The following is a 26308-nucleotide window of genomic DNA, read 5'->3' as shown; positions in this document are numbered from 1 at the left end:
GCCCACGGGGTCTGCAGTCAGCACCATTTATGCAGTGATCCTGCACCTCCGACGGCTGATCTAACCAGGCAGCTGATGGTTACACTCCTGGGAGAATGATGGTACTGAACAGCTACTCCTCACCTGTAACGATCGGAAGTCAAGTGATGAGCAATCGTGACGGGATGACAGCCGTGTTCAGAAAGGTGGAAGCAAACGCTTGATGAAGGTGGTGAGGGGGTCGAGGGTGGCTGCCTCTGCGAAGCAGGGCTGGTGGGAGGGTCGGGTGAAGGGCAAGGGAACTGGTGTGGTTGATTTATGCATTTGTTATGGGTCGAATTCTGCAAAATATGTTGGATTTCTAACCCCGCAAAGCTCAGTGTGGGACCACACCTGTCAATAGGGCCCACTGCCGATGTAATGAGTAAGTTAGGATGAGGTCACACTAGAGTGGTGTCCTTCTAAGAGGAGAAGAGACACAGAGACCTCGGGAGGACACAGCCCGTGAAGACACAGGATCACAGGGATGGATCTACAAGCTGAAGATTGCCAGCCTCCACGGGAGCGGGAAGAGCAGGCAGGACCCTCCCCGGCAGGCGTTAGAGGGAACGCAGCCCTGCCCACACCCGATCCCGGTTTCCAGCCCTAGGAGACGCAACACTTAACACCTGGGCTTGTTTAAAACATGGTGCAGGTACCATAGGCAGCTTGGCAGACTTCAGGTCTCACACACACACACACACACACACACACAGCCTCGGTCGACCTGCAAAGCACGGTGGCCACGCCCACACAATGGAACCACTGAAGACACCTCTCCAAGTTTCTGAATTCTCTCCTCGTGACCCCAATCCCTGATACACTGACGGGGCTTGAGGACCGTCTGGTGAAAGGGCCCACCCGGTCCCAGCGGGGTTCTGCTGCACAGCCGGATGTCCAGACCGCAGGGGCTGGGACCGTGTCTGCGGAGACCACGGTGTCCACCCCAAGGGGCCTTGCTGCTGGGGTCTTGGCTCCACTCCAGTTCATAAACTATCTCGGACTTTTGCTCGAAGCCCTGTGTGCACATCCACAGGCAGCCTCTGATCTCTGGCAGCCGGCCCTGCAGCGGCTTTACCTGGAGGGTCACTTCCTAAGCTGGAACCACGCGTCACGGTCACGACCCTCACCTGTAAAGTGCTTGGGAAGCTTCTGGGGAAAACAGTGTTTTCCGATATCAAATATTTTTATGATCTTGCCGCTACGTGTGCTCAGTTGCTCAGTTGTGTCCGACTCTGCGACCCCATGGACTGTAGCCCGCCAGCCTCCTCCGACTGTGGGATTCTCCAGGCAAGAAAAGTGGAGTGGGCTGTCATTTCCTTCTCCAGGGGATCTTCCCCACCTGGGGATCGAACCTGTGTCTCTTGCGTCTTCTGCATTGGCAGGCAGATACTTGACCACTGCACCACGACTAGGTCCACTACCTACCAGGCAGTTCCACGTGCTGCCCTTTCCGGGGCAGCAGTGGAGCCTCCAGAGGGGGAGCGCGGTGTGGGCTCTGGGAGTGCGTCTCGCCTCCCGGACGCTCTCGGGTGCAGTACAGGGCAGGGCGTCCGTCTCGAGGGAGCAGGCGCAGCGCTCAGCTCCACCCTGGGGTCTGCAGAGGCCCCGTGTGAGCAGGGAGAGACCCTGGCCTCCAGAGCACGTCTGGGGGTGGCGGGCTGACACCCTGGAGCGGCAGTGCTCTCACCTTCCAGCCTTCCCCGTGCCGTGGCATCTCAGTGGCCGGGGTGGGGCCCCCGCTGGCCCCCGTCAGCCTGGCAGAGACGCTCAGGGTCCAGATGCCCCTGGAAGCCGATTCCTCCCTCTGTCTGTCCTTCCCCGAGTCAGACCCCCCGGTTGGAGGGCTGTGCCCCACTGTGCTCCAGCCTGTGTTCTGCACAAACACGCCTCCTGCACGTCCGAGCGTGTGCAGGCACCGCTTCCCGGGGACCCACGCTGACACAGGTGTCACGGATCACAGAGCTGCTCCCAGCACTTTTGGAGCTGGGGAACCTCACAGCCAGAGACTGGATGAGACATGAACGCGGGGCCGGCGGGAGAGAGGTGTCACTAAGATTGTCCTTCCCTGCATGTGTGTGTGGCAGCAGAACATTGGGAGGGACACAGGACGCATGGCCCAGCCCACTTCCCCTATGTGCCCATGTCTGTCTCCCTGTTCCTCATCATCTCGCAGAGTTTGCCCAAGTTCATGTCCATTGAATCGGTGATGCTATCTAACCATCTCATCCCCTGTCACTCCTTTCCCCTTTTGCCCTCAATTTTCCCAGCATCAGGGTTTGTTCCAATGAGTCGGCTCTTTGCGTCAAGTGGCCAAAATATTGGGGCTTCAGCTTCAGCATCAGTCCTTCCAATGGATATTTAGGACTGATCTCCTGTAGGATGGACTGGTTGGATCTCCTTGTAGTCCAAGGGGCTCTCAAGAGCCTTCTGCAGCACCACAGTTTGAAAGCATCAATTACTCTAGCGCTCAGCCTTCTTTATGGTCCAACTCTCCTATCTGTACACGACTCCTGGAAAGACCATTTGACCTTTGTTGGCAAAATGATGTGTCTGCTTTTTAATATGCTGTCTGGGTTTGTCATGGCTTTCAGTTATTCCTCTCTCCTTAAAGCTCCCTGTTTGAATGTTTCCTGCCAAGACTCTCTCCCAGAAAACTCGCTACACTGCTACCAGGATCTTGGTTCCGAAGATGAAGGTGACTTTGCCACCTCCTGGCTGAAAACCCCCTGTGGGGATGCTGCTGCTTAGAGAGCAGGCAGCAGCTCGGAGGATGGGAGGGGAGGCGCCCAGTCCAGCCGCCCATCCCTCCCCGCGTCCCCAGCCTTCACGTGGCATGGTATTTACAGCTGGGGGGCCTGAGCTGCCTGCACCCCTGCATCACCGCAACCTTCGCTCACGGTATTTTCCGTGTGGAACGTGCTCCTCTCATTTCCTGCAGACACATCCTTATTATTAATCCTTTGAGGTGAGCTCCTGGCCGGAAGCCATCTCCTTGCAGGAGCCCCTCCGGGCAAGGCTGTGCTTCCCCCCTGATGCCCCGAGTGCCTGTTCACATGCCCGGCTCCTCCTCCATCGAAGGGGAGACCCGCTGGGCTCCCAGACCAGGGCTGGGGAGCCCCGGGGAGTGAGAGTGGGGGGCTGGCCTCATGGTTTCTTAAACTGAGAAAACCGGGCTATGTCTTTCTAATGAGAATACAGACCCAGATCCTAAGAGAGCTGAGTAAAGTTTCCAAGGCTCCAGGCACGTGGGGAGCAGCCTCCCAAGGTCCGTGTGGCTGGCGTGGCTTGTGCTCCTGACCCCAGAAGCCTCAGTGGCTTAAGAGTTGGCCAATTTTTCTATTTTACTATTATTTTCCTGGAACTGGTTCTGTCCTGTTTTTGAACAGATGGCCAATCAATCCCTTATTTTTGGAAACACCATGGGTGTGAAACAGCCATGCACCCTCTGTCTGTGCTCAGAGAGGGGTGGCCAGCCTGGCCGGCGGGGTGCAGGAAGGACGCCGCGTCCTCCACCGGGGCCTCTGGGCTTTGGGGGGGGTCAGACCAGGGAAGGTGAGGGTAGGGGGCAGTGGCAGGTGGGGAAGGACAAGAAAAGGGGGGCTTGGGGAGGGGGCTCCGCCGTCACCCGGTCACACCCCTCATCCCCCCGAGCCCCACCGGGGCCTCGCGCTTCTCCCCAGGAGAGGCTGCAGCACCGTGTTGACCGGGCGCCACCCGCTCCTCCTCCCCCTGCTGGCTGAGCTGTCACTCGCCCTCCCTTCTCTGCCCAGCCCTCCGGGTCTCGGGAATGGGGCGGGGGCTGCCCCACTGCTCTCGTGGGTGATTGGTTCTGGGCTCCTGGGGAGGCTCCTCCCTTCCCTTCTGAAGGCTTCTGTAAGTGGATCAAGGTGCTGAAGGCAGGTGCTCTGGCAGCCATCCTGTGAGCATGAGGAGCAGAGGCTCAGCGGTGCTCCGTGCTTGGCTGAGATGAGAGCTGGAGGGAGCCAGGCCTGAGGCAGACCCTCACAACTGGGTCTCCAGCTGACAGACCTGATGCCTGATGCCTGTGTGGACTCCAGAGCCAATACAGGGCCATGTCTGTAAAGCACCTTTGATGCTGCGTGTGTGTTTGTGTGTGCTGTTGAGTTTCAGGCAAAAGTATGGTGACGGATGCGCCTTCCCAGACTCTCGGGTCCTCGGCCGTCTCTCCCGCCCCTATTTTCTGCCTCTAGCATGTGTAGGTCTGGCTGCATGGCCTGTCTCTCCACCAGCTCACAACTCCCTTGAGGAGAGGGTGCCATTCACTCACTCACTCACGGTTTCATCCACTTAATACTTACTTACTGAGCACATATCACATGTACGTGCACATCACATGTATGCATACATCACGTGACATCAGTCTTTCTAAACACAAGAGAGAAAATGTTCTGAACAGTCAGTAGAGTGAAATCTCCTAAACCTCAGAGCGCAGTCGTGATGCTCACGGGCTGGGACATCACGCTGTCCTACGGCCCTTCAGTCAGCAAACACTGATCCACCTGGGCACTATATCACACTCTCCAAGGCCCAGGGTCCAGCACTGCACACCCAGATCTCAAGGAGGATGACCGCCGTGTCCACGCCATTCCCGTCCCTGCAGCACCTGAGTCCGTGCGTCTCACGCCTCTCCCACGTGAAGTCTGGCGTGTGTGCAGTAAACTGGGAAGACCCAACCTTATGTGCCCGCAGGCCAGTGAGCAGCATAGGTCCCTGAGGGCTCTCATTCCGGGGTGACGATAACATCCAGTCAACACCTTTGCTCCTCGGCCCCTTCTGTCCCTGGAGACTCTACTAGCCCTGCCTCTGTGAGCAGGATGTGGGAGAGCCATAAAACATGCGGAGTGGGGCTTCCAACCTGCCTGCTGCACTCCTTTCTCAGGAAGGAGGTGACTGGCTACGCGTCTCACCTTCTCTCTCCCTCTCCCTGCCCTCCCCCCATGATCAGTGGCCAAGGTCCGTGACCACAGCACCGGGAACCCACAAAGACCCATATCACGGTCTCTGCACCTTGTTGCAATCAGCAAAGCAGAAAGGCCACCAGCCGTGCGGTGACTAGGACCCTGGCCTTTGGGAGCATATGGCTAGCAGGAATTCACTGGGGAATCACCAGAGACTTCTGGGGGTGCCAGTAAAGCACAGGCAGAATGTGTGCACCGCCAGGAAACAAGACCACGATGCAACCCGGGTAGAGATGCGACCCCCCAGCCCTGTTCCAACAGCGCCGCTGGGGTGCTCACCGCACGGCCTCCATCTGGTCCTTCTCCTCCAGGGAGCCCAGCCTCCGCCTCACCTCGTGCAGCAGCCTGGTGCCCTGGAAGCCGCTGCCGCGGCCGTCACACTTAACCACCACGGCCCCGTGGCTGCTCACCATTACCGTCTCCCAGGTCACTGCAAACTTCTCGGCCACACTCTGGCTCCCTGGGGTGCCGTCCCTGGAAGAGACAGGCCAGGCCTGAGCATGCAGCCGCAGGGCATGGGGTGTGGTGACTTGTCCCGCAGACTCGGGAGCCTAGGAATGCTCTCCTGGGGCAGAGCCAGCCCCCATGCCCAGCTCCACACGTCCGCACCCCCCAGCATGAGGGCGCTGAAGGGCCTGTTCTTGGGGAGAGACCCTGAACAGTCCTCCCCTTCCCCTCTTGCTTGGCTCCCCACTACGGCCCGCCTCTCCCATCCTTCCTGGGCGGGTTCCCAGGCTGCCCCCTCAGTGCCCATCATGGGAGTGACCACGCTGTAGTGCTCCTTCCGGTGGCCCCTGGTTTGAGGGAATCAGGGGGCTTCCCTGATGGCTCAGACAGTAATGGCGCCTACAATGCAGGAGACCTGGGTTCCATTCCTGGGTCGGGAAGATCCCCTGCAGGAGGGAATGGCAACCCACTCCAGGATTTTTGCCAGAGAATTCCATGTGTGTGCATGTGCTCTGTATGTATGTGCTATGTGTTCTGGTGTGTGTGTGTGAACATGTGGGTGTGTATGTGCTGTTGTGTGTTATGTCCATTTGATGGTGTGTACGTGTATCTGTGTGTATGTGTATTTCCGTATATATGCGTATGTGTGTGTCTGTGTATATGTGTATGTGTGTGTGTCTATATATATGTGTATGAGTCTGTATGTCCATATATATGTGTATGGCCGTGTATATGTGTACGTGTGTGTCTATGTGTATGTGTGTGTGTATGTCCGTATACATGTGTATGTCTGTATGTCTGTAAACATGTGTATGTGTGTGTCTCCGTATATATGTGTATGTATATGTCTGTGTATATGTGTATGTCTGTGTATATGTGTATGTGGGTGTGTGTCTGTGTATGTCTGTATATATGTGTATGTCTGTATGTCTGTATACACGTGTATGTGTGTGTATGTCCATATGTGTGTGTGTATATGTGTATGTGTGTGTGTCTGTGTACATGTATATGTCTGTATATACGTGTATGCGTGTATGTGTGTATATATGTGTCTCTGTGTGTGTCTATGTATGTATGTCTGTATATATGTGTCTGTGTATATGTGTATTTATGTCTGTATATATGTGTGTGTGTTTATGTGTATGTATGTGTATATGTGTCTGTGTATATGTGTATGTATGTCTGTATATATGTGTCTGTGTATATGTGTATGTATGTCTGTATATATGTGTCTGTGTATATGTGTATGTATGTCTGTATATATGTGTCTGTGTATATGTGTATGTATGTCTGTATATATGTGTCTGTGTATATGTGTATGTATGTCTGTATATATGTGTCTGTGTATATGTGTATGTATGTCTGTATATGTGTGTGTGTCCGTATACATGTGTATGTGTGTCTGCTTGCTGGTGAAGTGCCCAGACAGTGAGGAGAAGTGCCCAGTTAGTGACGAGCTGGGCAGGACTGTGTGTCCAGCTGGGCGTCTTCGGGTGCAGCCTTGTCACTGAGGGCCTGGCTGGGTGCCAGGGGTGATGCACAGAGCTGTCGGGCTCTGGGTGCCTTCCTGGGTGCTGACTTCCCCAGGGGCCCTGGGGCAGCCCCAGTGCAGGCCTCTGCCCTCCCCTGGCCCTTTCTTCCCAGAGTCTCCCTTGCCCCACGGCCCCGTGCACACCGGGGCAGGAGCCCGAGTCAGGACACAACACCGTGAGAGGTGCTCGCAAGGCTCTGCAAAGGGGTTCTCAAAATCCGAACCAGAGGCTTCCAGTTAGTGGGGGCAGATCTGAAACCGTCCTGTGGGGGACACTTGGTGTTCAAGGGTGCCTGGTGGTACAGGAAGGGCTGCTGGCCCCAGCGAGCCCCCTGCCAGGCCCACCTCGTTTTCTGGGGGCCCCAGGCCCTGCCCAGTGAGGTCAGACTCCCAGTCAGCTTTCCCGCTGTCCGGGGGCCGCTGAGCGGCCACGGGCAGCAGGACTCATGGGACATGACTCAGCACCTGGGTTCAATGTTGAGAATCCCCCGAGGCTGACCGGGCCCTGCTTTCCTTTAACATCCGGGGTCACTGGTAGTTACAGACAAGGGGCTAAAATTGCTTTCTGATTTTAGTGTGCAGCGGGATTGGGCTCCCCTTCCCACCTTCTTGAGGGTTTGGTCCTTGCCCCTGGGATACTTACACCACCAGGAGCAGGGGGTAGTGGGCGGTGTCGGTGAAGGTCGCCGGCTTGAGGATCTGAACGGGCAGGTCTAGGTGGAAACGCAACACAGGGCCGCACGTTAGGGGCCAGGAAGCGTGGCCAGGAGGGGAGGGCGGGACGGGCCCCCAGGGGCCTGGGAGACGGGCCTCGGAGGGGCAAGGCCGGGCCTCCACACACAGGGTGACTCCAGCTCCTTCTGGACTTGGACAAAGCACCCCGTCAGTCTCCTTGAGGCTGAGTTTCTTCAACTGAGGGCTTCCCTGTGGCTCAGATGGTAAAAAAGAAAAACAAAAACCTGCCTGCAATGCAGGAGATCTGAGTTTGATCCCTGGGTGGGGAAGATCCCTTGGAGAAAAGAATGGCAACCCCCTCCAGTCTTCTTGCCTGGAGAATCCCACGGACAGAGGAGCCTGGTGGGCTACAGTCCGTGGGGTTGCAAAGAGTCAGACACGACTGAGCGACCAACACTTTTCTCCACCTGAGGCTTAAAGGAAATCTTGTGCAGAGGAATATGTGGACAGACAGGAATGCCTGGACCACCATGGGCTGAGCACTTGCTAACAGCAGAATTCCAGGCAGGGGGAAACGAGCCCCCGGGGAACGTGCACTCTGCCAACGACTGTCACGAGGGACTCCTGCAACATACAGCTAAGTGGGGAGGGACGCTGGGGAGCGGTGGGGACGCGGGGAGGCAGAGACTCAGTGGGGAGCGGGTGGTGAGGCGGGGCAGAGCCCAGATGGAGAGGCTGGAGCTGGGGAGCCCTCACTGTTCATGGGCTGGAGCTGGGCAGGCCCAGTGCCCGGGAGCCAGCGGGAGGGAGCCGGTGCGGCTGTGGGTCCTGCGGCCAAGGCCCTTTGGACGTGGTCCCTGGCCACCAGGATGCGGTCAGGGAGGGAGAGAAGCGTGTCCCTTACCGCTGTCTCTGTCCTTCCCCCAAATGAAACTTCCTGCCTCAGTTAGAGATTGTTCACTGACGTTAACTACAGCCCAGATCGCAACTCAACTGGAATGGGCGTCTTTCCCTGTGCATAGTCACTATACCAATAGATATCCCCTAGGCTGGGGGATTGGCTCAGCAGCAGGCTCTGACCCAACTCTCATTACTGATTCCGGCTGAATGTTAATGGCTTGCAAATTAGATCAATGGCCCAGGGACCCGGGGACTTTATCTCTGAAATATCCATAAAACATGGTCTGGGCTGCTTTCTGCCACTGATAAGCCCACGGGCAGGCTTTGGCCACCAGCGGCGGAATACATTCGGAGAGCGATCCTGGAGGGAGGTGGGCGGCTTCCCCAAGGACAGCCTTAGCCTCCAGCAGCGTTCAATGACAGACAAAATAAAAATAGGCAGGCAGGGCGACGGTGCTCGGGTTTCTAGGACCCCCAGGGGTGATGTATGGACGCTGGCCCGCACACGCTGTATCCTCTCCTCTTGTCTTCATCCCTGGACACCTGCGAGTAAAAACCTCGCCCTGGGAGAAGTCTCGGGCGGCCAGCAGAGGAGGCGGGGGTCGGCTCTTTGTTTCTCAAGCCCCTTCTCTGCGTTTTTGGAGGAGGGGGTGGCAAGCACCACTCAGGGTTCCGGGGTGTGGGAACCATTCCTGTGGGAGCCCGCGAGCCCTCATGGATGGAGGAGGAGGAGGGCCTGGGCTAGGAGATCGGGGCCGGGGGGAGGGTCTAGACAAGGAATGAGATCTGGCGTCCAGGTAACAGACAGAGAAAACTGGCTGGGAGGGGGACGGGGCAGGCAGGAGGCTGAGGTCTGAGAGTGGAGGCGGCCGGCCTCAGAGGGCGCGACCTGTGAAGTCATGTGGGCCCCTGCGAGGCCCCAGCTGGACCTCAAGCTCTGCCACCATCATAAGCCGCCTGTTTTCATCCCTCTCGGGCCCTGCACATGACGGCCTGCCTGAGGTCTGCACGGAGAGACAGAGGCGGAGGGTGGGGCAGGCCTGTGGAGGTCGCCTGCCTGCTTGTCATCCCCCGTTCCTCCCATCCTTGCCTCCAGCTCTCCATCCATCCCTCCATCAATCTAAAGGCATCCTGTGTGTTTGCCTTGGTTCTTCCTTACAAAAGCAGAGCAGGAAGACGAATACCCAGTTAACGAGAGGGCTCTTGTGAAGCTAGGTCTGTCCTGCGTGACAGGTGCTGCTCGGCAGTTTGGACCAGTCACGGACACCCTCCCCGGGGCAGCCTAGACTTCCCTCTGCCCCCTTCCTGGAGGTACGGGGGCTCCACCCTGGGCTGTCAGAGTCAGATCTCTCTTTACAGCTCGGCAGGGCAGGGCAGGCAGACAGGACCTGCATACAGGCTTCGGGGGAGTGGGGGCAGGTTTTAGGCCCCGTCCAGGTGACCCGCGCACAGACCCCGTGGGGGCTGCCCACCTCTCTTCTGCCCCTCCTGTTAGAGCCATGACTCCTGGGGTCTCAGGAGCCTTGTTTTTGGCCTGGACTCCCGCCCTTCCTGCCGCTCGCTTTCTGTTCTGTGGTTCCCCGCTCCCTGATGACGGCATCTGTTGGCCGACCCGCTCCCCCATCCTCTCTTTCTGACTGATGGCCCCTCTCCCGCTCGGGACTGGACGTGCCCTCTGGACACGCAAAGCTGCCCGCGCTTCCAGGCCCGAGCGCGTCCTGCCGGGATCTGTGAGCGTTTCAGGGACATAGGGGAAATCCAGACCCGGAGAGACAGTGGGGTGGCCCTGGCCTGGTGGGCAGAGATGTCCCCGCCAGGCATGACCACAGCCTCCACTCACACTCCTCCTGGGCTGGTTTCTTCTCCATCGGCCTCCGACACACTGAGCACGCGTGGGGCCAGAGCGACCAGCCGTGCCCACGGGCCGGGGACAGGCCACCGCTGCAGCGCGGTCTCCCCCGCACCTCTCCCTACCCGCCCCGCACCTCTCCCCCTATCTCTCCCCCTGCACCTCTCCCCCTTGCATCTGCCCCCGCACCTCTCCCCACCCCCACACCTCTCCCCCGTCTCTCCCCCCGCACCTCTCCCCCTTGTATCTCCCCCCACACCTCTCCCCCTTGTATCTCCCCCCTGCACCTCTCCCCCTATCTCTCTCCCAGCACCTCTCCCCCTTGCATCTGCCCCTGCACCTCTCCCCACCACCCACACCTCTCCCCCTATCTCTCCCCCAGCACCTCTCCCCACCCGCCCCGCACCTCTCCGTCTCGCCCCCCGCACCTCTCCCCCTTGTATCTCCCCCCACACCTCTCCCCCTTGTATCTCCCCCCTGCACCTCTCCCCCATCTCTCTCCCAGCACCTCTCCCCCTTGCATCTGCCCCCGCACCTCTCCCCACCACCCACACCTCTCCCCCGTCTCTCCCCCTGCACCTCTCCCCACCACCTACACCTCTCCCCCTATCTCTCCCCCCGCACCTCTCCCCACCCGCCCCGCACCTCTCCCCCGTCTCTCCCCGCGCACCTCTCCCCCTTGTATCTCCCCCCTGCACCTCTCCCCACCACCCACACCTCTCCCCCATATCTCCCCCCGCACCTCTCCCCCTATCTCTCCCCCCGCACCTCTCCCCCTATCTCTCCCCCAGCACCTCTCCCCCTTGTATCTCCCCCCACACCTCTCCCCCTTGTATCTCCCCCCTGCACCTCTCCCCCATCTCTCTCCCAGCACCTCTCCCCCTTGCATCTGCCCCCGCACCTCTCCCCACCACCCACACCTCTCCCCCATCTCTCCCCCAGCACCTCTCCCCACCCGCCCCACACCTCTCCCCCGTCTCTCCCCCCACACCTCTCCCCCTTGTATCTCCCCCCACACCTCTCCCCCTTGTATCTCCCCCCGCACCTCTCCCCCTTGTATCTGCCCCTGCACCTCTCCCCACCACCCACACCTCTCCCCTGTCTCTCCCCCTGCACCTCTCCCCACCACCTACACCTCTCCCCCTATCTCTCCCCCCGCACCTCTCCCCACCCGCCCTGCACCTCTCCCCCATCTCTCCCCCTGCACCTCTCCCCCTTGTATCTGCCCCCGCACCTCTCCCCCTTGTATCTCCCCCCTGCACCTCTCCCCACCACCCACATCTCTCCCCCATCTCTCCCCCATGCCTCTCCCCCTTGTATCTCCCCCCACATCTCTCCCCCTTGTATCTCCCCCCACGCCTCTCCCCCTTGTATCTCCCCCCACACCTCTCCCCCTTGTATCTCCCCCTTGTATCTCCCCTGTGTCTCTCCCCCTTGTATCTCCCCCCACACCTCTCCCCCTTGTGTGTCCCCCCACACCTCTCCCCTTTGTATCTCCCCCCACATCTCTCCCCTTTTTATCTCCCCCCACATCTCTCCCCCTTGTATCTCCCCCAGCACCTCTCCCCCTTGTATCTCCCCCCACACCTCTCCCCCTTGTATCTCCCCTGCGCCTCTCCCCCTTGTATCTCCCCCTACGCCTCCCCTGCGCCTCTCCCCCTTGTATCTCCCCCTACGCCTCTCCCCCTTTATCTCCCCCCACACCTCCAGCAATGATTAGGACGCTTCCAGTACCATATGACTCCATGCGCCCAACAACAGGATGCAGGTGAAGGAGATGGGGGGTGAGGGCCCCACGTGGAATCACCCGTCAGCCTCCTCACTCCGCCAAGAATCCTCCCTGGATGGATGCCCCCTTCTTTTCTGCCGACCGAAAGAGGCTCCAGGAGCCCCTTCAGAGCCCACATTGCTGGGAAGCTCCACGGGACCCCAGTCCTCTTTCCTGCTCTCCCTGGAGCCCCTGGGCCCTGCCTTCCTGCTCTGAAGGACTTGGCTTCATGGAATGTGGAGTCTTGGGTGGGGCGGGGGAGCTTTCTGGATTGTGCTCCGTGGGCAAAGCCTCGGATCCTGCCCTCAGGGGCTCACAGGCCGGCAGGTGGCCATGTCCCATCTGACAGGGATGCTTAACAAGACTCCAGGGCTCACAGGCCCCAGTGACAAGCTGCTGCCCCACTGAAGGGAAAGGGCAGACAACGAGGAGCTCCCAGACGCTGTCTGGGGAGACAGACACAGGCTCTGGCCACCCTCCCTCCGCCACCCCAGGGCCTGCATTCAGGCATCACTCTTTCCCATCCATCCCTGGCGACCTTCCAAGTTAGCTCCCAAGACCTCAGAGATGATGAGCAGATGGTACCTGGATGGGTGACTCAAAAATGACTTCGAGGTTTGCGGTCTGAATGACCTGAAACCAGTCTGCACACTAAGGGTGTCATCCCCCACAGCAGGACAGCGCGGAGGGACACAGTGCTGCGGGGACTGAGGCCCCAGGGTGGACGCCCTGGGCCTGGGTAGCAGGGCGCCGTTGCAGAGCTGCCGAAGCTGCTGGGACCCCCTTCTCGCCTGGAGCTCGGGTCCCATCCAGCCGGGCCCCGGGGCTCTCAGGGGTGCCTGCCGCAGGACAAGCTCATGGAAGCTCACTGAAGGGCTGAACAGACAGCTCAGAGGGAGAAGGACACAGGCCAAGGAAGGGCACTGATGATCTCCAGCCGCCCCGGCCACCAACCTTTCGCTGTGCGTCTCCAGCTGCGAGGACGCCCCCCAGCCCGCGAGCAACACGGAGAGGCGAGATGACAGGCAGTAAGGGCATCGGTGGCACAGAAAGGGAACGTCTGGGGGAAGCCTCTGCCCTGGGTGGTGTCCAGGCCTGCTCCCCGCCAAGGAGAGAATTTTCATCTGGGACCACGTCTAAACTGTTGGCCTCCGGGGGACAGAAATCACCGCTCCTGTTTATTTCTGTCTGGCACAGAGCGAGTGTCTTGCCTGTGAACACAGTCGGCTTCCCCTGGGTCCCCCTGGCTGGTGAGGGGAGTTGGGGCCCACGCTGGGGCCCCGCCGCGCCCGCACCCCCCGCTGGCATAGTGATCACGCAGGGCTGTTTCCCCTGAACCACTCACTGTAGTCGTCGGTCTCGATTTTCCTGTACTCCACTCTCGGCATCTGCCGGTCGCTGATGGCTTTCTGTACGTGCTCGTTGGTCTCTAGATCAAACATCTCTGAAATAGACAGACCAATGGTGCGTTCAGATCCCTGCTCACGGACGCCCTGGGGTTTCACGTGCCTCCTGACTGCTACATCAGAGGACAGGATCACACATCCACGGCAGGAGCCAAGAGCCGCAGACGTTACATCCCTAGCCCGGTCACAGGACAGGGGCGAGTCCAGGTCAGCCTGGCTGCTCCAGGCGGGCGGTGGGTTCCTCCGCGGTGCCCGGCGCCCCTGCCCCTGACATGCTCCACGGCATTTCTCACACACGGGAATCATTTTGGGGGTGTGACTGGTCTCAGGACTGCTGGTTTTTTTGGGAACTGACATCATGTCTGTCAAGGCAAGTGGTTTCCAAATGGAGTGGCCACAATAACACACTGGAAGACAGGACAGGAGCTGGAGGTGATCTTTGCCACTTTGTACAGGAAGGTGGACTTGGCTTTCTTGCCTTAGCCATAGGTGGCCCGGCCCCGGAGACCTTCATTCGAGGTGGCTGCGTGGCCATGTGAGTCCGGGTGCAGGGGGACTGGCCTGTCTCCCTCCAGGCCAGAGAGGTGGCCGCACCCTTCCCTGCACCTCAGGGGCTGCTCTGAGACCCTTACGTTGCACCAGCTCACGAAGGCCTTGGCAGGGACCCTGTCCCTGCAAAAGCCCCCTTCTTCCATGCCCTGCAGAACTGGCCCTCCCCCCAGTGGCTCCATCTGACACGTGACTTCTTTCCTCCTGTCTCCCCCAACCTACCTGGGGACAACTCGTGGTTCCATCGAAAGAAAGTTTTATTTCCAAGGGGCTCGACCTTTGGGTAGACAAGTCACTTGGAAATGGGGGTGAACCTTTTAAAGAAAAACCTAATCTCACAAGCGAGCTGATAACTGCTTTTAAGAACAGGCCAGGCAGGTGAGCCAGCACTTAGGACCCCCAGCACTGAGTGTTCTGTCTGTGGGGCCATGGGGACCACCCTGAGCAGGACCCCCACACTTCCTTGGGGGCAGAGGCGACCAAAAGTTCCCAGGGCTGGTGACAAGCCAAGAAACAAGACAGAAGGCGCTTCACGAGTTTGCTGAGCACATATTTGGATATTTAGCTTTGGTGACATGGTGAGGGGAGAAATGGTGAAACTAGCTTTAAAAACGGTGAGGTTGGACCCCACCACCTGGCAAGCAAGAAGTCCAGTCCTTTGTAGAAAGTGAGAAAGGAAAGCTGTGTCCACAAGGGCTGTGTTGACACATGGAGGTCCAAACAGTGCGTGTGTGCATGCTTAGTCCCTCAGTCGTGTCTGACTCTTGCGAGTCCACGAGCTGTAGCCCGCCAGGCTCCTCTGTAGATCCCATGGGATTCTCCAGGCAAGAATACTGGAGAGGGTTGCCATTTCCTCCTCCAGAGGACCTTCCCGACCCAGGCATCAAACCCACACCTCTAATGTCTCCTGCACTGGCAGTTGGGTTCTTTACCACGGGCACCGCCTGTGAAGCCTGGAGATCCTGGCAGACCTGACCTCAGCTCGGGACCTGGAGACCCAGCCCGGAGGTGGCACCCTCTCGACCTTGCGGTCTTACAGACACGCGAGGGAGGGGACCCTGACCTCAGTGTGGCAAGAGCGCCCCACGGTCCTAACAGAGCAGAGAGCAGTCGTTTTCCCTGAGTCCGAACAGCCTCGGCCCTTTAACACAGCGTCCCCGGCACACAGAGGGACCGGTTTGGGAGATATTAATTATTTCCTCTCCATGCTCTATCCACACTCTCAGGGCAGGACAATAGGGAGGGAGCCCCACCAGACGATGGAAATAACGTCATTTTCCATGTTCTCTGCTGTCTCTGCGCCTTCACACTTGCTGTTCTGTGTTCCCGGCTCCTCCCCTCCATCAGGTCAAAGGTCAGCTACTCCGAGAGAAGCCCCCACCGTCAATCTCGGGTCCCCCTCCAGGTCCACGCTACACCAGCTCTCAGAGACTCTGTCACCGGCCTGGCTGCCCCATCCCACGCCGGGCATCCCAGGGACAAAACATACCAGTTTCCAGTAGCAAGAGTCGACCTGTCTGTGGAAATCTGCCTCACGCCTGGGACATGATGCATCTTCACAGAAGCCGAGCCTGGGTTTTGGCCCGAGTCTTTCTTTCTTCTCCCAAAACAAAAGCACATTTTAATCCACTGATTTAAAAGTTGGCAGTGCTTGAACACCCAAGTTACTATTTAATTTTGGGAATTTAGGAAATTCAGTGTTGTTGTCCAGTCGCACAGCTGTGTCTGGTTCTTTGCAACCCCACGGATTACAGCATGTCAGGCTTCCCCGTCCTTCACCATCTCCCAGAGTTTGCTCAAACTCATGTCCGTTGTGTCAGTAACGCCATCCAACCATCTCATCCTCTGTCGTCTCCTTCTCCTCCTGCCTTCAATCTTTCCCAGCGTCAGGGTCTTTTCCAATGGGTCAGCTCTTCTCATCAGGTGGCCAAAGAATTGGAGCTTTAACATCAGTCCTTCCAGTGAATATTCAGGGCTGATTTCCTTTAAAATTGACTGGTCTGATCTCCTTGCTGTCCAAGGAGCTCCAAGAGTCTCCTCCAGCACCGCACTTTGAAAGCATCAGTTCTTTGGCACTCAGCCTTCTTTGCGGTCCCACTGTCCCATCCGTACATGACTAGTGGAAAAACCATAGCTTTGACTATACGGACCTTTGTGGGCAAAGTGACGTCTCTGCTTTTTAATACGCTGTCTAGGTTTGTCACAGCTCTTCTTCCAAGGAACAAGCGTCTTCTAATTTCACTGATGCTACCCAAACCCAAGCTTATAGACCTCGGAGCGCGGACCTCACAGGGTCTTCTAGAAGCTTCAGCCCTCTAGCCTGTGATCTGGACCTCTGTGTCTGCTTAAGCGAAGCCCGGGAGGGAGGCAGCTAAGGGGCTCGGGGGCGTGGATGGGGCTGTGGGTCAGACCAGAGGGATGGAGACACACGAAGACAGGGGATCAGTGGGAACACAGAAGGAGCATCCTTAGGGACAAGAGCAGGGCTGGGTCCTTTGCTGTCAGAGAAGCAGCTCTGAGCTCCCACTTCTTGGGGCTAGATGGAGCTCCGGGGGGGTGGCAGGGGGGCGGCCTGGATGGGCAGACATCACCAGGCAGGAGACCTGGAGCAGCCACTCAAGGCTGGTCGTCACCCTCTCTCCGCGCATCTGCATGGGGATTTGACAGTGCTTACACCAGCCAAGCTTGAAGCAGCTTTGTGTGCAGGCTGACGCACAGCCTACGAGCGCGGCTCGCGTGGACCTAAGGAGAACACGGACTTGCCACCGGAACGTGGAGCTTCTGGTTGGTTCCTGGGCACGGGAGCCGTGGCTTCGCCAGGGAGCCCCCGGTGTTCTGACTGCACACGGCCTCGGCAGACGGCGTGTGAATAGCTAGTCCCTCTGTATTAAAATCCCACCCTTCACAGAAAGGCACCACGGCAACAGACTATTAAATTTAGTTAAATATTAGATTTCTCATTTAATGATTGCCCACACAACCGGTTTTATCAGCAGAGAGCTGGCTGTCCCACCGGGGAGTTGAGTTAAGCCATTTTATTTGTTCCCATAATTGCATTCAAAGAGGGCAGGGGCTTGGCGGAGGAAATAAGAAAAGACGCGCTTGTTCCCCGAGGAGTCTCTTTTGACGTGGGGGCCGTGGGGACCTGCCGTCAGGAGCAGACAAATGGCCGCTCCTTAATTAAATGTGAGCCCCTCTAATATTTGACGGAATTAGCTATTATCAGATCTGGACATGGTGAGCCTGCAGGAAGCCGGGTGGCTCACGAGGGCTGCCTCCCAGCTGGGCCCCCGTGTGCAGGCGCTGTGTGGCCGTGGCTGTTCCGGGACCCAGTTGGCTCAGGTCTTTGGTGGAATCGCCACTTGGCTGCGTGCGGGGGCCTGAGTGACCAGCGTCGAATGGAAGCCAGAGAGCCGCTGGGCTGGAGGAGAGAAGAGCTGCCCTCCCCGTCTCGGGTTGCTGCTGGCGGCAGGAGGGCAGGGCTGGCACGGAGGTCGCTCGGTCTGGGCAGCGCCGCCCCGTCACTGGGGTCTGGCCACCCGCCTGGATTTCCAGGCCTCCTGCAGTCCGGGCCTTTCCTGGCGTGCTTCAGGCAGCTGTCCCTGTAGCGTCAGTGACCGCGGCATCCCAGAGGCGGCCCGCCCACCTGGGGATGTGCAGCTCAAGCCCAGTGTGGCACAGATGCAATTCTAAAGGTGGTCACACGGTCTGGGGGTCATTGTTCTGTTTGCCGTGTCTGTTTCTCTCCAGAAGGATTATAAGCAACTTGGAGGCAGAGTGATGGAGTGTGTTTATAATACTGACACCAATGAGGGGCCACGTGTGGCCCCCACCCAGTCAACTCCATCTCGCTCAGGAAGTGGTAGCGGTGGACATGGAGCCTCCAACCCACCGCCCTCCAGAGTCCTGTGGACAACTCTGGGCTTGATGGGGCCAGGTGCACTCGTGCTGATCCCTCCTTACATCTCCCCGACGGTCGTCCCAGCTCTTGACACGCCTGATGGTATAGCTGACGCCCCTGTGTGGTCACTCGGAGGAAGATGGGGAGGGCGGGGTGGCCACCAGGCAGAGGACCGAGAGAGCAAGTGGACTGGACCAGACAGCCGCTGGCTGGGACGGTCTCAAACAAGAGCTGCCATGCAAGCTGGTTTTGCTTCTTTGTAAAAAGCCGACTGAAGGGAGCAGGAGGCAGAGACGCTGGCCATGAGTTCTGGGGGAGGAGCTGCGCCGGGCAGCCCAGGAACTTGGTTCCGGGAGAAGCAGTCACGACGCTGTGGGCGCTGTTGGGGGCAGACCATGCTGTACCTGCCTGCAGGCGCTCTGGACCCGGGCTGGGCCATGCTGGGGGGATAGGGGAGCTGGCGGTCGTCTGCAGCTGGATCACACCCTCTCCCCGAGCTCACGCCCCTCACGCTCACCTCGAAGCGTCTATTTACACTGCTGTGTCGGCTCTGCCACCCCAGGGCCTGAGCGGCCTGAACACCCAGCACCTAACGAGTGCACTCCGGCTCTGACCACAATTATGCTCTTCAGGAAACAGCTTCTAAATAATTCAGAGTCACATCTGTGACACCACAGGCTCTGTTTGTAAAGAGGATCTTCTGAAGGGAAAGAAATCAGATAGTCCCAGGGTGGCTCTGGGGTCAAGGGGCCGAGGAGGGGGAAGGCAAAGAATTCTGAAACAGTAATTTCAAGTTCCAGAGTGGGGCAGGAAGCCGGGAAACGGCTGCTGCCTTCAGAGATGGACGGGACCTTCCGGGGCCCTGCCTGCCATGGCCTATCTGCCTGGGGCTGTCGTACAATGCAGGCCACAGGCTGGTTGACCAGGCTCCCCAAGCGTCTCTGAAGGCCAATCCCCAGGGCCTGCTCGCCCTCAGGCTGCTGGGCTGCGGGCAGGTGGCCCCTGTCTCCCCATCTGCACACCGGTCGGAACCGCCTTCCAGACGAGTGGGGTGGCCCTGGGCTCTGCTTGGGGCTCAAAGACCAGTAGGGACTCGGTGCTGCGTCAGGTTAACTGGGGCGGCTTTTGGAGGGACCGTCGGGGAGGCTGTGGCTGTGAGCAGGTCACTCAGGTGGCAGCAGAACAAAGGCCTCAGCCCTTGGTGACCAGAGCGGGCCCCAAGGTCACGACCTCGTGCTTGGGCTCGCGTGAATAAGGTCTGGCCCTCACTGAGCTCACCTCGGGTGAGCTGCTGCGAGATGGGCGCCCAGGAATGTCCAGGAAGCCGCAGGGAGGCCAGCCCTTGATATTAGGTGGTCACTTGATTATGTAAAAAATGGTTAGCGTGGTCCCAACGGGGATTAAGCATTCAGGGTGCAGTTTAAGGGCTCAGTCCTGCTGACTGCAGAACCCTCCCCCAGAATCTGCCCCCTGCTCAGAGCTCCCCCCGCCCCGCCAACTGCACACTGAGGCTGAGCGGGGTTCACTGCAGGGCAAGGGTCTCTGGAGCAGGGAGAGGATGAGGCTGTGGTCGCCCAGCCGGCTCGGAGGTTGGGGTGTGCGGTGGGGGTGGGGGGCAGCCTGCCTGCCCTGGCCTGTCTCGGGGTGGATGCAGGACAGAGCCACTGGGGCTGAGCAGCCCCCTGGCCACACTGGCCGCAAGGCTGCGCTGGTCAGTGCCGTGCTCTGAGGTGGGGGCCGGGCTGAGCCCCTGCTGCCGGCTCGAGGCGGGACCAGTGCTCTCTGGCTGGGCGCACGACAGTTGTGCCCCTCTGCCTCGGGTCTCCTCGTCAATTCTGGGGTGATGGGAGCGCCTGCCTCCCGGGCGGCGAGGGAAGACGGGATAGAACACGCAGAGAATCTTCAGCAGTGGCTCCGGCTCGTGGCCGGCTCTGTGACGCCGGCCCGGGTCACTGTCTCCATCATCTCAACTCCTAAGGTCTCCGGGCTCCAGACCTGCCCTGGTTCTGGAAGATGGTCACGGTGCAGCCTTGGTGGGGCAGGCATATCATGTGGACTTTGGCAGAGGCGCCAGGAGGCTTTGATGGGCCTCCCAAGCACCTCCTCTGCATGTCGGTCCGGGAGAGGCTCGGGAACCAGGGCATCAGCCCCACCCCTGCCTGGGGGCAGCCCACCCAGCTCAACAGACAGACCCAAACCGGGGGGCACTGTGTTCTGTGCCGACGCAGCGAGTGACAAGACGGGACGGGAGGCTCCGGAGCTGACCTGAGACCCGTCAGGAGTTAGTTCAGTTCAGTTCAGATGCTCAGTCATGTCTGACTCTTTGTGACCCCATGGACTGCAGCACGCCAGGCCTTCCTGTCCATCACCAACTCCCAGAGTTTACTCAAACTCATGTCCCTCGAGTCAGTGATGCCATCCAGCCATCTCATCCTCTGTCATCCTCTTCTCCCGCCCTCAATCCTTCCCGGCATCAGGGTCTTTTCAAATGAGTCAGGAGTTAAACACTCAGGAAAACCCCCCGGCAGACTCCCCACCGCAGTGCTTGGAGGCTGAACTCCACGCTCCGGCTCTGATGCACCATTGGGAACTGCGACCTCCAGGTCTTATCTTCCAGGCGGCCCCCCCAGATATTCCTGTGGTGTCCGTGTCTGGCATGGAGCACACTAATGAATATATATAAGGAATAGACTCTGTATTCATCCACTCTCACATCCATTTTCTGGCTTTTTTTCCTTTTGTATTTAAATGATTTAATTATTTACTTTTGATTTCACTGTTATTGATCTTTAATTTTGGATTTCTGTCTAAATGTGCTGCTGGCCATCTCCTTTTTGAAACTTTCCCCCTAACCAACTCTCCCTGGTGCCTGAAACTCTGCCATTGAGACAGCAGCAGTCCCTTGCCGAGAGAATTAAAGGAACTGTGTGAGTTGGGGCTGTATGAGGGAGGGTGCTGAGCAGGGTCCCACCAGGGCTGGTGCAACGGGGGTGCTGGCGCCCAGGAAGGGGGGCAGATCGGGGGGAATGGAAGCTCAGAACTCCTGGGGGATTAGGGCAGAGGAGGGCCGAGGCAGGGAGCGACCAAGGTCGAGGGCTCCTGACTTCTGAGCTCTGCCTCCTCCCACCATTTCCACCTTTTGTGTGAACACACATGTGCACAGGTCACCCTAAGGTGTGTGGGTCCTTGAGAGTCTCTGGGAAGCTCCACTGCTGCAGCGGCCTGGAGGCAAAGACCCCTGTGCCAGGCAGATGCCCCCAGACCACAGAGGAAGATGGGCTGGAGGTGTCCACGGAGCCTCAGCCCGCGGTGGGGGGCTCTCAGGGCCGGGAGGGCGCGGCAGGCCTGGCTGGAGAACCCAGCACTGTCTGTGCACATCCCTGAGGCCCAGGGCTCTGCCTCCGGCGGGGCTCTGCCTATGGGGTCGCAGACAAGGACGGCTCACCCCAGTCTGCCTGTGGGCCTGCGCGCCCTCACTGGCTGGGAGATCTTCACATACATCGCACCCAACAGTACTGGGGACGCAGGTTCATCTGGAGCTGCTAGGACACGACCACCACGGTCTCCAAACAGAAACTGTGCCTGGATCATCTCTTAAAGCCTTTCTGCTTCCCCGCCCCACATCACCGGGAGATTTAAGACAAGACCAAAGAGCACTTACTTTTCTTATCAGTTGTGTTGTGTACGCTCACCGTGGGGACCCCAGGACCTGCAGTGGGTAGAGAGACAAGGAGGCCATGAGTTTAGCTGAGAATGAAGGAGAACCAAGCCTTGGTTACCACGTGCTCCTCAGGGCTCTGGGCGCCCGGCCCCAATGGGGGGGGGTGGTCATCAGCGTGGACGGCAGAGGCCAGGTCCCTGGGGGTTAAGGGCACGTCTTCCTAAGTTTGCATCCATGTCAGTTACAAGGAACCCAAGTAGAAGGGCATGATTTTAGAGGGTCGCAACGACATAAAACATCGATGCCCTTACACCTTCCCTGTGACCCTCCAGTCCTACAGCGTTTTCACCGAGTTCCGGTCAATCTGCTGCCTCTGTCTTGAGTCACCCATCGAGGCTGCCTTGCTGGTTCCTCCCGGGGGAAGTCCTCCCCTCCTCGTCTCCTGGAATGCCTGGTTAACACTTCTAGGGTAACACGATCACTGTGCAAGTGTTCAGCCGTGTTTCCCTGTTCCCTGATGCAGCTTTCAGCTCTTAGGTTGTCCCGAAGCTGCAGGCCTGGAGGGAGAAGAGGGCCTGGCCAGCTGTGGGTCGAGTCTGTAGGTCAACTTTGTTACCCCCTTTAGCAAAAGGAGAGTGCGGCAAGAGAAAAGCTTACTTTTCAGATATTCTGAAGGCATACTGAGAGGCAGGCGTGGATTTTTCCAGCCCCATCTCTGCGCCTTCTCTGCACACCCGTTCCACTCCTGTTCCAACTGGTAGTGTGGTGGGCGGTGGGGGGGGGGCCTTCCCGCGGGACGTGAGGGATGCCAGGCTTGCTCCCCACCCCCGCCCTAGCCTACTGTCCTCTCTGCCTGAAGTCTGCTCCCAGACACGGCTTTGTCTTCATTAAGTCTCTGCTCACACACCTCCTCCACGCCCCCAACTCCCGATGCAAGAGAAACTGCCACCCCCTCTGCCCAGCCCCCTCCCCCTCTTCTTTACAGAGCGCTGCCTCTTGCCATGACATCAGGACCCCAGAGTATGGATTTTCAGCATATGTGTTCACTGCTCACTTCAACTGCACTAGAACAGAAGCCCTAGAATTTGTATGAACAAATTCTGAAACTTGGTCTTATTTATTGCCGTTATCTCCAGCATCTAGAATGGTGTTTGGAATATACTTGGGGCTTGATCACATATCTGTGGATTGAACGCTGAGCAAAGGACCCCAGACCACACAGGAAGGAGCCAGGGGGGCTGCCCCTTGGCCCTGGTGGTCTGGGGAGACAGCAGGGAGAGAGGGCGTGAAGGCGGGTGGGTGGCAGTGGGCAGAGGGGGATGGATGTGTCCTGGGGGCTGGAAGGCCAGGGCTGCTGTTCCTCTGCCTCGGGCAGGAGACTCGGGGGTGCTCTGAGCTCATGGGGCGGCCGCATCTAACCTGGGGGTTCAGACTATTTGGGCAGTTTCCCCGGGATCACCATCAGAACTCCCTGCCCACTTCCAAGGGGCCCAGTGGAAAGGGGTTGAGTTGCGAGCGGGGGTCTGCGTGGGTCCCACCACCACAAAGCTCAGAGCCCCGGCCACGCTCAAAGACTGCAGAGCGGAATCCTAGTCCAGGGCCCGGAGAGGATGCGGAGAGAAGCCATGGGGTCCAAGGTGCTGTGAGAGGCACGAAGGGCTGCTCCAGCCGGGGGGGCACCCCCGGACCAGCAGGGCTGAGACAGACAGCGGCCATGGCAGCCATGGACTGCCTGTCCCCTGCCCGGGACTGGACCCAGACACAAAGTCCAGGAGGTCCGGGGCCTCGCCTGGCCCACCAGGTGCCCCTCCTCCATCTCCCCATAGGGAGGCCTGCCAAGATCAAATGCAGGTTATCCAGTTATATTTGAATTCCACATTAACAATACATATTTTCAGTATAAATAGGTCCCAGGTGGTACTGGGATTTACAACTAAAAATTCATTTGTTGTTTATCTGAAATCAAGTGGTACTGGGTGTCCTGCCTTTTTATTTGAGGAACCAGGCGCCTTTGACCCAGGGTGCGGAGGGAGCAGCAGGGTTGGGAGACTCTGTGCATTTAGCTGAAAGGGATGGCACCCACTGAAGGGGGGCTAAGCGCCGGCCGGTGGTGGGTTTCAATTGTTGAGTCAAACGAAGTTTTCGGGCTGGAAGATCCGTTTCCCCACTGGGCACGCGTGTGGGAGAACAGAGCAGGTACTGAGAGATGGGCTGCGTGTCCTTCCTCTGCACATTTCGGGGAGGGTATGTTTGCAAACAGAGCGCATCCTTCATTCTTGTTAATAATGTAAACAGTGATTATTTATTTAGTGCCTACTATGTCAAAGGCACTCCGCTAGGTGTTTATATGAATAATTCCTAGTCCTCCCAGCGGCTCTGCAAAGCAGGTGCTTCCAACCATATTTTGCAGATGAGAAAACACAGGCTGTGAGAGCTTTAAGTCTTCTGTCCCAGCAGCACAGCAGGGAAGTGGCCGAGCTGGGATGGGGCCCTTCTTATTTTCAAATGCAGGAACTTGATGCGTGTGTGTGTGTGCCAAATTCCTTCAGCCGTGTCTGACTCTTCGCAACCCCATGGACTGCAGCCCGCCAGGCTCCAACGTCCATGGGATTCTCCAGGCAAGAATACTGGAGTGGGTTGCCATGCCCTCCTCCAGGGGATCTTCCCAACCCAGGGATCGAACCCAAGTCTCTTATGTCTCCTGCACTGGCAGATGGTTTCTTTATCACTGAGCCCCCTGGGAAGCTTAGTGAACTTGGTACATGTTTCTGAAAAAACTCAAATACCACAGAAAGGAATAAAGTGACAGGTAAAAGGTCCTTCTCACCCCACTTCCAGAAGTAACCTAAATGATTCTAAAATGTCCTAAAATGTTTTCTGCATGTTGGGCTTCCCTGGTGGTTCAGCTGGTGAAGAATCCGCCTGCAGTGTGGGAGACCAGGGTTTGGTCCCTGGGTTGGGAAGATCCCCTGGAGAAGGGAATGGCTACCCGTATTCTCTGCGTGTAGGTGGTAAAATTTACAAATAAGCAATTATTTCAAACATAAAAAAACCTTTCATGTAAATATGCAGCTTTATCGAATCTTTAAGTTATAGCACATTGCCTCACTTTTTAAAGATAAAACCTAACACACAGATTTGAGGTCACCTGTGTCTCCTAATCTCAGTCTGCTCCCTTCCCAGAGGTTGATTTACCTTGGAGTTAGTATTTATCATTTCCATGTGTATTTGAAAGACTAATAAAGTAATGCTCAAAATTCTCCAAGCCAGGCTTCAGCGATATGTGAACCGTGAACTTCCAGATGTTCAAGCTGGTTTTAGAAAAGGCAGAGGAACCAGAGATCAAATTGTCAACATCTGCTGGATCATTGAAAAAGCAAGAGAGTTCCAGAAAAACATCTATTTCTGCTTTATTGACTATGCCAAAGCCTTTGACTGTGTGGATCACAATAAACTGTGGAAAATTCTTCAAGAGATGGGAATACCAGACCACCTGACCTGCCCCTTGAGAAACCTGTATGCAGGTCAGGAAGCAACAGTTAGAACTGGACATGGAGCAACAGACTGGCTCCAAATAGGAAAAGGAGTATGCCTGTCACCCTGCTTATTTAAAGTATATGCAGAGTACATCATGAGAAACGCTGGGCTGGAAGAAGCACAAGCTGGAATCAAGATTGCCGGGAGAAATATCAATAAGCTCAGATATGCAGATGATACCACCCTTATGGCAGAAAGTGAAGAGGAACTCAAAAGCCTCTTGATGAAAGAGGAAAGTGAGAAAGTTGGCTTAAAGCTCAACGTTCAGAAAGCTAAGATCATGGCATCTAGTCCCATCACTTCACGGGAAATAGATGGGGAAGCAGTGGAAACAGTGTCAGACTTTATTTTTGGGGGCTCCAAAATCAGTGCAGATGGTGACTGCAGCCATGAAATTAAAAGACGCTTACTCCTTGGAAGGAAAGTTATGACCAACCTAGATAGCATATTGAAAAGCAGAGACATTACTTTGCCAACAAAGGTCTGTCTAAGTCAAGGCTATGGTTTTTCCAGTGGTCATGTATGGATGTGAGAGTTGGACTGTGAAGAAGGCTGAGCACCAAAGAATTGATGCTTTTGAACTGTGGTGTTGGAGAAGACTCTTGAGAGTCCCTTGGACTGCAAGGAGATCAAGCCAGTCAATCCTAAAGGAAATCAGTCCTGAATACTCATTGGAGGGACTAATGATGAAGCTGAAGCTCCAATACTTTGGCCACCTGATGCAAAGAACTGACTCACTGAAACAGACCCTGATGCTGGGAAAGATTGAAGGCAGGAGGAGAAGGGGACGACAGAGGATGAGATGGTTGGATGGTATCACTGACTCGATGGACATGAGTTTGAGCAAGCTCCGGGAGTTGGTGATGGACAGGGAAGCCTGGTGTGCTGCAGTCCTTGGGGTCACAAAGAGTCAGACATGACTGAGCAACTGAACAACAACAAAAATGTGTTAATAATAATACATACGCTGCATACGGAATAACACAGCACACCTCAGTGGTTTGAACTGCCTTGAAATCTAGTCTGACAAAAGCAGGATGACGAGGCCAAACGCCCAGCAGGTGAGTGGGCATAGCCACTGCGG

General features: G+C 57.4%; 1 protein-coding gene across 4 annotated transcripts in view; it reads right to left on the bottom strand.

Annotated features, from left to right (window-relative positions):
• The window catches only part of DPP6 (dipeptidyl peptidase like 6), a 1060979-nt gene that overhangs the window by 12609 nt on the left and 1022062 nt on the right, over positions 1-26308 (bottom strand). For all 4 annotated transcript variants that reach the window (XM_045166493.1, XM_025292131.3, XM_025292128.3 and 1 more), the window contains exons 17-20: positions 21688-21735; positions 13516-13614; positions 7622-7691; positions 5280-5474 (exon numbers count right to left, since the gene is read on the bottom strand). In XM_045166493.1, coding sequence (XP_045022428.1) covers positions 5280-5474; positions 7622-7691; positions 13516-13614; positions 21688-21735 — 412 coding nt within the window. The remainder of the gene's footprint in view (positions 1-5279; positions 5475-7621; positions 7692-13515; positions 13615-21687; positions 21736-26308) is intronic.

Source organism: Bubalus bubalis, chromosome 8 (assembly GCF_019923935.1).
Source record: "Bubalus bubalis isolate 160015118507 breed Murrah chromosome 8, NDDB_SH_1, whole genome shotgun sequence".
Taxonomy (NCBI): domain Eukaryota; kingdom Metazoa; phylum Chordata; class Mammalia; order Artiodactyla; family Bovidae; genus Bubalus; species Bubalus bubalis.
Note: the sequence above shows the minus strand (reverse complement) of the source record. Positions and strands in the feature narration are given on the sequence as shown.